The 12,584-nt window shown below is 42.9% G+C and overlaps 1 protein-coding gene across 1 annotated transcript; it reads left to right on the forward strand.

Annotated features, from left to right (window-relative positions):
- Window positions 1-691: 691 nt before the first annotated feature.
- LOC135825296 (uncharacterized) lies at window positions 692-8,177 on the forward strand. Its single transcript, XM_065338035.1, has 2 exons — window positions 692-946; window positions 6,867-8,177. The coding sequence occupies exons 1-2, from the start codon at window positions 779-781 to the stop codon at window positions 7,878-7,880; spliced, it is 1,182 nt and encodes a 393-aa protein (XP_065194107.1). The 5' UTR covers window positions 692-778; the 3' UTR covers window positions 7,881-8,177.
- The last annotated feature ends 4,407 nt before the right edge of the window (window positions 8,178-12,584 follow it).

Here is a 12,584-nt window from a genome sequence, read left to right on the forward strand (position 1 = left end):
CGTGAAACTCGGAGTAAAAACACTTTCTCTGTCCTCCTATTGTTTCAACCAGCTCTACCACTCCCGTATTGAGAATTCTCTTGGACAGCCTAGAATCTCTCTGTTTTATTACTTTTGTTATTCTCAATAACTGTCTGTACATTCGCGAAAGACGTCATGTAGAAGCACGACCACTACGTGTCTAAGTATGCGCTGTAATACAATCACGTGTCCAATAGCTGTTCTGTGCTATGCACGTAAGACAATTGATATTAATATTATTAATAATTTTATCAGCGCATAGCAAAATGGCAACAGCCAACTGTTAGGGACAAGTGGGATTCTGCTGGACCACTTAGACTGTAGAATGGGCTATCTGTTTTGACCCCATAGCTTTGGGGATAGGGGTTCATGACGATATTATGATACAACTCTTAAAGAGATAGAAGTGGATCCACACGTATGGCATGCACGTTTGTGACCTTCCTTGCTTCCTACGGGAACTCACTGTCATTACTACTGCGTGTAAGGTATAAGTCAGTGCTTTCAAGTATGCAAAGAGTCAGTTGAGTCTCGTCAATTCTGAAAAACTGAAGAAACTAGTTTTCTCCACCGCTGAAAGCGTTGTACCTTCAGCATGCCCGATATATTTAGTTATGTTTTCATACTCCTAGGGTTTTCTCCTCTTCCTGTTGTTGAAAACGATTTCAAATGTGCCCAAGAAGAATTGTCGCAAGAGACATCGGTCACTAATATATCGACCTCTGAGTATGGAACTGAACTGAAGATCTGCAAAGCAATGGAGCAGGAGTCAGTCGAGCCCGTACTGAACAGTGTTCTTTTGGACTTGTGGGAAGCAGCAGCATTCCCGTTGTTGTCACTTGCTGACATTTTTCAACTATGTGGTGTTACGAGACGCGTCCGCGACCTGCTTCATAATGAAACCATATTCAGGCGTCTATGTCAGGTGAGGGTTATGTCATGTTTCTTTGTCAAAACTTGGTTCATAACCTGTATAGTGCTCCAAGTAGTTCGAAAAGACGCTCCTCTTCGAGACAGTACTTCTTCTTCTCTTGCACTAGCTGTTTCATCCCATGTATTGTTAGAGTGGGATTTTCGGCTGACAGGTCTCGTTGTAATTTATATAATTATTAATGTTTAAGGATTCCCCAAAGGCCTTCGCCTTTCGAGGGGGTTTCTTAACGTTCCATAATACCAAATCTGTGAAAGAAGTGATGAGCAATAGGTGAACAAAAAAAGAGAAAAAGACATAGTCTAGGGCAGAGCTCTGCGCTTGAGCATATGATTGTAAGCGTGGAGAACTGGGATAATAAATTTAAATAATAAAAATGTGCCAGAAATAAGCTGCTAAAGAATTTAATGTGCCGCTACATATTCAACGGAATTCCACTTAGTGTTGAAACGAGCGTATCTATAACAAACGAGCGATCAGTTCCACTAACGAGCAAGCTATCGAGTGAGCTAACGAGTTTCATTGATGTGGCAAATATGATTTTTTTTGAATATTTTTTTTCTGAGTTCGATTTTTTTCAGCTGGTTCAAATTACATGAATTATCACCTCCGGCATTTTGGGTTGCTGCTGCTTCACTTCGGACTGCTGTTTGGTGTCGAGATGTCTTTTCAGCGCCGTCGTCGATTAGCCTTTGTAAGAATAGACCGTTTTGCAAAGATTGCAAGTAGCCCTGGTCTTCGCTGCATCGCGGGAGAAAACTTCCAAACGACTAAGCGTAACTTTCACTCGAATGGAAAGGTGACCAAAGCATATCCTGCGACAGGTCAGTAGATGCGGAACAAGACATCAGTAGAGTCCACCAAAGCTGCAACGACAACTGAAACAACTCAAGTGTCGTGCAGGCATACAGTCACTGTAACTGCGAGCGATTTTCACTTTGCGCGGGACTGGACTCTCGATCGTCCAGGGAGTCGTAAAATATTTTACGACTCCCCGGTCGACATGTACTGCCGTATGTACGGTGTACGGTGTTCGTTAGTGCAAACGAGCTGGACGCACAAACGAGCCGAGTTTCTGGCGAGCGAGCTAACGAGTATCCGGTGAGATCGTTTCCACTGCAGTGAAACCAATGGTCATAGAACTGTTTGGGCACTTCTTGGGAAGATGCATTGAACTCCCGACACAACAAGAGCACAGTAATTTTAGTTATAATTCATACATTTACATTTTAATGGATACCTGACCGGTTTCTGCAATTAGAATGCTTCCTCAGAGGATGAAGAATGAGGTAGAAAACACTAGCTTATATACACGGTAGGCATGGATTGGCATACTTGTAGTGTAAAGTGGAGAAGGTTGCTAGTCATGTTGCGCTATGCACCAGTAGCTGAGCGTGTAGCAATGCAGTACTTGAAAATAATTGTCTTGGCGCAAATGTGGCTAATACACATGGGTAGCGTGAACCTTAGGAAATAGCTAGGTGAAAAGTTGTAAAGCTGTACCAAAGTAAATGAGCCATGGGGTTGAACTAGGTGAAAGTGGTAGGTTTGTACAGATGTTTTTGGTTGGTTCCAGAAATTTCTGGAACCAACCAAAATGCAGAGCAAAGTATGCTCTGCCGTATGAGTTAACTAATAATTATTGTAAAAAGCTGCTTGGTTTTTCTGAAGAAAATCTGACAATCAGTAAAAAGCGACTGTTTCAGAAGGGAGCGATAGTTTGCTCCGACAAAGTGCGGATGGTATGTGGTACAGAAAACATACTGTTTGTTCTTATACACCGAGTCTGTAGCTTTATTTACAAATACCTGCGGTTTGGGCTCTACAGCAATGAATAGCGTACCCAGGAATTCGGGTGGATATCCTCGTTTTCTGAGTCTGAGCCAGAGAACTTGCGAATCTTGAGAATATCCTCTAGTAGCTGGTTTTTACGGTTGTACCGGATGAGCTCTGCATTGATAAATGATCTAAGATTAGACCGGGGGTGGTCTGATTTGAACGGGATGCATAAATATGCATTCCTGTCTTTCTGGAAAGTTCTGTAGGAGAATCTATCCGCATCTATCTTAAAAATTTCTAAATCTAGAAATACGGCTGTAGAAGAAACTTCAGACCAAGTGGGCTTAATATCAGATAAATCGCTGTAAACGACGGCATCAAATTTTATCCTATCGAAAGTCTTGCTAACAATTAAGCATAGATCGTCAAAGAATCGTCCAAAAAGTAAACTGATGAACGGAAACTTTGAAGAGCTTTTTTCTCGTGCGTAAAAAGAAAAATATTAGCAACGTTGACGGCCATTGGGGTACCCATGGCCATACAGAACTCCTGATGGAAGAGCTTCTCCTTAAACTCAAAATAATTGTTTTCTAGGACAAATTCGACTAGGTCTACAATAAGGGAGCGTAATGGGTGTTCGGCTTCGGCAAGGAAATCATTGATAGCTGCTACTGTGTCTGACCAATGCATGTTAGTGTACAAACTGGTGACATCGGCTGTAACGATCATAGCATCAGCAGGAAAGTCTTTACTGGATAGAACATTTGTGAGACTATGAGTGTCCTTGAGCACAGTGTTAGCAGGCGTCTTGGCAAACGCTTTACATAAATAGTGGTCTATGAGGCGAGATGCAGGTGTGGTGCAATAACCTAAGCAAGACACTATGGGTCTACCCTTTACAATTCCATTAGGACCTGGAGCCTTATGTATCTTAGGGAGCATGTAAAATGTCGCTGGTTTAAAAGGAAAACTTGCGAATAGTGCTCTGACATCTTTAGGGGAAAGTAATGGTTCATGACTCTTCACGATGTCATGCAGAGACTGTTCAACGTAGTGAAGCTCTGGTACTATAGTGTCCAGATTAACTAAGCTATCACCTGGCGCGCATGGCGTGGGAATAAATCTGTAGTACTTGCAATCAGACAACTGTCTGTAGCCTTCTGTTATGTAATCCTCTACATTTAAGACAACTGTGCCTAGATTCTTATCAGCGTTAGCAATGACAATATCTGTTTGGCTGTTGAGACTACATAAAGCAAGTTTCTCACCGGGTGATAGGTTGTTTGGGCGATGTATTGAGCGAGCAGCAGTCACACCAGCTGTTAGTTCAGTCCTGAAATCTCGCAAAGCTGTTTCTGTGCCGATGGACACACGCGGTGGTTGTCTTGACGACCGTAGATGAAAACTGCGTATGTAACCATCATCACGGCGGGTGGTGTTGGTGAAGACCTCACCCCAGCGAACATTGTGCTCGAATTTAGCGATATCATTTGTGAGCTGGTCAGTGCTGGGCAGTCGGCCGGTTGGACGGAAGTTGGACCCAAAGCCCAACACTTGGCGTTCTGCATTAGAGAAAGACAAACTGGAGTAATTGTGAAAGCCAGAGTTAGTAACGGATAGAGCATAGTCACGAAGGTTTAGATTCCAAATATACCGAAGGCGGCGGTCGCCTATCATTTTCTCACATTTCTTCGGGCAGCTGGATTGGATTGCTTCTTCTTTACCTGCGTCCATCCGCCATCGTTTTTTGACGTCGGTTGTTTGGATTGGCGTTTCGTTTCTCTTGGCTGTTGGTGTTGCTTTGGCCTCGACTGTTGCTTTGGCTGTTGCTGTTGTTTCGGCGGAGTCTTTGGTTGTTTAGACCTGCCTTTGCCAGTTGACAGAGTCGAGGAGGACTTACTCATTGCACCTAGTTGTCGCTTCAGCTCACGTTTTATAAGGGTGCCAACTTCTTGAGCCTGGATTGGTGCGGTAGTAATATCAGCGGTTGCCTTCTCTTTGGTGTCTTTTGCCTTTTATGTGCCGACTCTTTGGCTTCTCGAAGATTCTTGGCCATAACACGGGACACACGTAGAGACAGAAGAGTAGAATAACGACTTAGAACAAGATCTGCTGTGTGGCTGACTTCCTTGTCTTCTTTCAAAGTTTTCACAAGGTCATCTAGATCAGCTTTACCTTCAGCAAGCTTTTCTGTCGCAGAATTCAGCTTTACTTTAGCATGCTTAATTCCATTCTGTGTAAATCTTGTCGACTCAATGAGGATAGACTGGGGTGTAAGTGTCTTAAACTTGCTCTGGACCCAGGCGGGAAAGGAATTGTCATTCAATTGGCTCTCAAGGTTACTCACTTTCTCGGAGCTAGTTTTGATGACCTTCTGTGACGTAATGACTCGGTTGACGCACCATAGGACGTAATCTTCTAGATTCTTTTCGGGAAGAGGCTGAAAGTCGGTTTTCTGCTTCGGGAGCGTCAAATTGGCACGAGACGTACGGCTGCTTGCAGTCGACATACTGTATGGTTTGTTGAGGGGAGTCTTGATGGTAGATACTAGGGAAGATGCATTGAACTCCCGACACAACAAGAGCACAGTAATTTTAGTTATAATTACTACATTTACATTTTAATGGATACCTGACCGGTTTCTGCAATTAGAATGCTTCATCAGAGGATGAAGAATGAGGTAGAAAACACTAGCTTATATACACGGTAGGCATGAACTGGCATACTAGTAGTGTAAAGTGGAGAAGGTTGCTAGTCATGTTGCGCTATGCACCAGGAGCTGAGCGTGTAGCAATGCAGTAAAATAATTGTCTTGGCGCAAATGTGGCTAATACACATGGGTAGCGCGGTAGACGATTATTTTACTGCATTGCTACACGCTCAGCTACTGGTGCATAGCGCAACATGACTAGCAACCTTCTCCACTTTACACTACTAGTATGCCAATTCATGCCTACCGTGTATATAAGCTAGTGTTTTCTACCTCATTCTTCATCCTCTGATGAAGCATTCTAATTGCAGAAACCGGTCAGGTATCCATTAAAATGTAAATGTATGAATTATAACTAAAATTACTGTGCTCTTGTTGTGTCGGGAGTTCAATGCATCTTCCCAAGAAGTGCCCAAACAGTTCTATGACCATTGGTTTCACTGCAGTGGAATTTCCACTGCAGTGAAACCAATGCTCATAGAACTGTTTGGGCACTTCTTGCTTAACTTCTCTTAAACTGGCCAAGGAGGTCATCTTAGGGGCAGAAAATTCCAGAGGGTGCTGTGTTTATGGATAAAGAGATTTGAACAGCACTGTCCAGGGTTTGCCAATATCAGCTTACTTTGAAACTCATCGCTTACGGGAACTTTCGATTACATTGTATTATGGCAGATTATTTATATCCTATTAGTGAACCATAAGGATGTGAGCTGGCCGGTGCTACATGTGCATGTATTTTCCTCGGCCAGTATGGCTGGACTGTATACTTCCCATCTTGTGTATACAATACACAAAAAAACGATTCAAAGCCTCTCAATTATTTTGTAATACTTCTTAATATAATTTGAAACTCGGATGTTGAGCCATAAATAAATGTGGAAAGGAAGAGTATAATTATATTATATAGTATATAGTATCCAGTTACAGTGATGGAGAGTTACTCTTAACTTGTATCCATATGTCCTCTTTCTTTCCACATCTAAATATAATAATAATAATAATAATAATACGAAGTCTGAAGAAAATGTTGAACAGTCTATGCTGGGATGACGACTACAACATAGCTCAGTGGTTAGAGCATCGCTAGCTACAAGCGAAGGTCCCTGGTTCGAGTCCTGGCGGTGACAGTCAATTTTTCTTCAGACTTTTCCCGTTTGTATCTTTCCCTCAAACTAGTGAAGAAAATAATAATAATAATAATAATATAATAATTATACTTTCACACAAAACAAGCTCGGTGCAGCCCTAATCACAGGAGGGGAACCCGACCCTCCACCATCGCCAACTCACGAAGCATGTGAACAGGGCACAATACCCACTGTAACAGTACAAGTAAAGTTTACAAACTAAATCTGTAAACTGCCTTTTACCCAATGTGCCTGTTCATCATAAATGTATGTTGTCGTTGTTTTCCCATGCATGTAGAATCGCTATCAGATCAGTCCAAATTTGAAACTGTCCTACATCAGAGTTGCCAAGCACCTCTACATCGCCACCAGAGTATCCAGCATACATGAAAGCATACCTGATTCTGGCAATGACTGTGTTGTGCAAAATGATGATCCTCATGATCAATATCAGGTGTTCAAACAAAAATACTCAATGTTCGTGCAATTGTGCAGCCTGGCGAAGATGCCGACTACAGGACAGATCCACACCATTGTGCGGTACAGCCTTCCGCTAAAGAAGCCTTTGATCAGTATGCTTTGGCTGTCATCCCAAGCCACATCTTCCTACCTACCCAACCTTTCAACTTCAATGATTGAAACATATTGTAGAGTATGGGAACAACAGGCGAAGTACAGTTTAGCAGACGCCACGAATTTGTTGTTGGAGATGTGCGGCTCCCACGAAGAGTACCAAACATGTCTCCTGAAAAACCTGGAGCAGAATATTCCGGAAACGGCATCATTCTTACCCTACGTGAACCGCTCTTGTCGGCTAGTGGAGGTTGCAAAATGCTTTGAAAGATTTGCAAGGAGGGATTCGACATGGCTCTCATCATTAACATGTGAGAATCTAATACGAACACTTCCTCAGCACATTACTACTCGTTGGAGCTACAACTCATACGACTTTGTACCAATAGAGGAAGGTGACAGTGACCTCAGCCATGACGTGTTAGCCACCCATAACTGGATCAACTTCACCATAAAGTTAGCAGAGTGTCACTCAGTACTCAAGCTCCTGATCAAGGGCAGCCTACGTGTATCGCAGTTGGAGGATTACTTCTTGGCTGTCGTGGCGTACGACGAGGTCTGGCACTGTCTGCTCCAGTCTAGTCGCCCCAATCGGGAGGTTCTCTTTCGTGACCTGGGAGGCTACCTACTCTCCACAGCACCTGGGTCGAGTTATGAAAAGGAACTGACAATAGGGGAACTGCTGGACGCCATGGACCAGTGTGGCAGCGCGACCCTAGAAGTGCAGGAGAAGTTCTAGTCCCGGCTGCCCCAGTCTAGGTGCCCCAGTCCGGAAATTCTCTACCCTGACCTGGGAAGCTACCTACTTTTCACACTATCAATGCCAGTACCAAGGTCGGAGTGTGAAAAGGAAGTCACAAAAGAGGAACTGCTGAACGCCATGGAACGGTGTGGCGAGAAGACCTTTAACAGTGCAACCCGAGAAGTGTGTGACAATGTGTTCGACAGCATGTGTGACAGCGCGTCCAGCGAAGTGTGTGACAGCGCAACCCGCAAAGTGTGTGTCAGTGGACGTGATTCTTCTTGTGTCCTGTTTGTATTAATTTTGTATATATGTTGGACTCAGTAGAGCGTCCAGCCCCTATATGATGTCCAACCCCTATATAGAGTCCATTGGTCCAAAATCCACTGTACAGAGTCCAAACTTGGAATCAACTGTGAGCTCAAAGTTTAGATGGACATCACTCCCTGTATAGAGTCCAGCCAATTGGCTTCACCCCTATATAGAGTCCATTGGTCCAAAATCAACTGTATGGAGCCCAAACTTTGAAATTAACTATAAGGAGTCTTTATGTGGACAACACTCCCTGTATAAAGTCCAGCGAATTAGGCATCCCCTATCCAGAGTTCGAAATTAGACAAAGGATCTGCTGTAAGCAGTGAATATTAACCAGAAAACGGCCTCTCCCTTTAATCCTTTACATCATTCACTTCTCAAGATAAAAAAATAAGTATTGAGGCGCCACTGCAGCCACTTCATTACATGAAAAACCCTACAAACACCATCCTCAAATCAAGTGGTCTTTTCGCAGACACTGCAAATTACAATATCTCAATCATGTAGTGTTGCCAAATTATTGTGCACGCACACACACACACATGCACATACCCACACAACGCCAAGAAAATACCTAGAAAAAAACCAAGAATCGAAAGAGAATAATGGAGAGCCAAGGATTAATTATTTGTTTTCAAATTATTGTGCACGTGCACGCACGCACACAAACACACACACACACACACACAAACTTATACAACGCCAGGAAAACAGCAAGAAAAGAGTAGAGACACAATACACATGCAACTCCAACAGCCATGCAAACGTCCACCCATTTACACGTTAAGTCAAGAGGGATAACAAATAATTATACGAAACGAATGCATACATGGGCGGATGCGCGCACGTTTACATACGTGTAATAGCGTAAGAGAGTAACATAGTGCAGTAGTCAGCATAATACTAGGACATGCTGAGAGTGCAATAGCAAGCTTCACCATTGCTCATGGCCATGCAAATGTTCAGCAGCACTCAGTTCCGCAATCTTCTGAAGATCAGCACTCCTGCAACAAATAGATAGCACAAGAATACGCGTATTACCGTAATGATGCATGGAAGCACACAACTACCAAGTTCTCAACGAATGTAATGCTCAATGAAAATCCATCCACTCAAAGACCTGTGAACAGGTGACGGTGGGGACAATAATCTATTAGTAATACGAGGAATAATGTAAGACATGTATAATATTACGAGGAAGCAAATCTAACATTTTAACGGATGACATTTCTTCAAGATCCGTTGAGGCCGTACTGATTCATATTATGCTGTGTGTGGATATGGCAGAATACTGCAAGATCGTTAACATATCTTCTCGTTAACCTATGAATTTTGGACAATTGTTAAATTTGCGACTCGTTATAATAACATGTCTTACAGTAAGATCGTTTGTGCACACTCAAGATGCACAGACACACCACCATACATGTAGTGTACACAGTGTTTCACTTCACTGCAACTAAATTGAAATGAGATGATTTGAACAATCTGTACAGCGTTGCCGTCAGTCAGTCTTCCCCAAGATGGAAATGCAATGATTTGTTGTCACGAGGCAGTTTCACTGACACAATGTCATGTTTGTGACATCAAAACGGTTACTTCATGGAATACGAGTACCGTAAAGTACCGCCAGAGCGCCCCGTCTCGCGAGAGCGCCCCACCTTGATTTTACAGCCAAGGGAAGAAAATCGTATGGCAGAATGCTACTAAGTTTGTACGATGTGAGAACCTTCGTGCGCGCGTGTACTAAGGTCACACTAACTTGGTATGCTTTTATGTGGAGCTCGAAGGTAAACTGGGTACGGATTGACTGCACAATGTGCAATGTTTGTACAAGGTCCGTGTCGTATGACCTACAGACAGGAATCCACCTCCACAAGGCGGCCACGAAAGGACGAGATGGTGGGGCGCTCTGGCGGTACTTTACGGTACATGTAATAGCTTGAGAAGCTTTTTCTTGTCATCGGCATACGAGAAATCCTCCTACTACTACTACTAGTACACTGGCACTGCGTTTGTGGATCCCATTGTATTTGACATCATACTAGAGCCTAGTAGAGGAAGAGTGACGTGGAGTTCACATAATTATCACAGGGATAAAAATACATTTCTCATGAAATAAAATAATAATTGATGATAGCTAGACGATCGTATACGATTGATGCAAAGTCCTTGCAGTCCTTGAGGACTATTACGAAGTGGTTGATTACTTTTAGGGCATTCATTCAAGCAACATCAAACAAACGCGATACGATCCTTGAAAATGGATAAAAATTCAAGCATAACGACAGAACAGCAGACCAATCGAAACGAGTAAAAGCTTCCTTACCTCAGACATCGTCCTGCCATGTAGTTGGACAGCCTTTTGACACGGTGGTACAGGCAGCTCTTGTCCAGTCAAACAGGGTATCCTTGTGGCGTCGAACGAAAGAGAGTGTCAGTGTATCTGACTCGTCAGATTGGAACTGTGCTGAACTTTTCTCGTTCTCCGCTTTCTGCTTTCATCCCTCGCTCTGATGAAACTGTTCAAACGCCTTACTGGCAGCAATGGCCAGCCAAACAGGGGATCCTTGTGGCGTCGAACGAAAGAGAGTGTCAGTGTACCTGACTCGTCAGATTTGAACTGTGCTGAACTTTTCTCGTTCTGCAATTTCTGCTTTCATCCCGCGCACTGATGAAACGTCTTCAGAGAACCACAAGACGCTTTCCAGATTAATTTTGATTTTGAACGTCTCCTTATCCTGCTTGGTTACCTCGAGACAGATTACTGTCAGCAGCTGCACAGCAGAACTGGCAGCCATGGCTGAAGTGAAGAAAGGAATGCGCTGCCGGGCCACGAGGCAAGCAAAACTGAAAAGGTGTTTGTTCTCTTCAGTTTCGGGCACAACACACAGGACGGCGTGACTGGATAAACTGGACCCCTGGACCGTGAATAGGGGACTTGTAGAAAAAGTGTACTCCTTATAGGGGATTGCGCGGCAGGATGAAGCTGATCAAAACTGAGTGGACTCCTGGACCATGTGGACTCTGTATAGTGGATTTTGGACCAATGGACTCTATATAGGGTGCTGGACATCATATAGTGCATGGACTCTATACTGAGTCCTACATATATATATATACTTTTTACTATGTTCACATAACCAGCTCGAAAAGAATAAGGAAAGACAATGGTACAGAGACTAGGACAAATGTGAAAACTAATGAGCAGGCGCTGCACCGATTGAATATTATATTATTTATCGGGTGTTGTTGTTGTTGTTGTGGTTGTTGTTTTGCCGTTGTGAGCACTACGGCCTATGAGTATGAAGCAATACCACTACTAGTCAACAGCACTGTATAAACGAATTGCTCATCTGTTGGCTGAGAAGAGGGGTGAGCAGTACTCTCATGTTATGGCATTAATTTGTTAGATGCAGGATTTCCTTCAGCCTTCTGAAATCATGTATCATGTGCATTCGCGGTGGTAGGCGTATAAATTTTAGTTTGAAATTTACACCCTCCTGCGGAGCCCACGCTGCTTTGGCAATAGCAGATGCTCGCTTGCCGACGTAACCATCGGAGATCATCATAAACATGCAATGGACTGACTAATTATTTACCTGTCCTATCTTTCTAAATTAATAACAATGTCATGTTAGTGCACATATCTTCAATACTCATGAACTACATTGTATATGATAATTATATCATTATATCATCGTTCTAGCTCAATTTCTTTCCCCTGTCATAGTCCTGTTTATCATGTTCAGCATAAGCGAAGTTGTGGATCATGCTTGCATGGTTAACTCCAACGCGTACATGCAAGTAATAATAATAATAATAATAAAATTGCACATGTTCTTGGTTTTGTTTTTGGCCTTTTTCGTGCTTTGGAGTTACGTGTTGTTTTTGGAAAAAAATTACCACTACAAGTGTATTAAGACTGTTGTTGTTTTTTGCCTTTTGACCCAATAGGATGTTACTTGATCTCTACTTTTCTCGCACTTATTCAAAGTAACACGTACTGTACTGTAACTGATGTGTTTGTTTCCTCGTTTAGAATAGAGCCCACACGTTCTCTACCATTAACACTGCAAAGGTCAAACTCATTTCACAATAATTATTCCTACGTTTCGGCAAATTGCCTTGGTCAGGTTCACAATGATGTGCAAGCTCCAACACCAGCCTTGATAAAGGCCAACTCTACGGTCAGTAAGAGGGTGCGAGCAGCTGCGCGAAAAGAGTTCAGCTAACAGCGCTAACATTGATTATCAGTGGAGGGGACTACAGCTGAGGTGAAAACTAAAACTAAACAAAAAAGGACTCAGATGGAGAACCCAGGATTAATTTATACAAAACAGAAAATACTCATAAAAAGGACACACTTCAGGCTCATTACGAACA

This window comes from Sycon ciliatum, chromosome 9, assembly GCF_964019385.1.
Source record: "Sycon ciliatum chromosome 9, ocSycCili1.1, whole genome shotgun sequence".
NCBI classification, from domain to species: domain Eukaryota; kingdom Metazoa; phylum Porifera; class Calcarea; order Leucosolenida; family Sycettidae; genus Sycon; species Sycon ciliatum.

What these genes read in the sequence shown, in the direction of transcription:
- LOC135825296 (XM_065338035.1), top strand. Translation starts at nt 779, where the DNA reads ATGGAGCAGGAGTCAGTCGAGCCCGTACTGAACAGTGTTCTTTTGGAC. An exon ending in TATTCAGGCGTCTATGTCAG is followed by an intron (nt 947 to 6,866) that starts GTGAGGGTTATG and finishes CCATGCATGTAG; the next exon opens with AATCGCTATCAGATCAGTCC.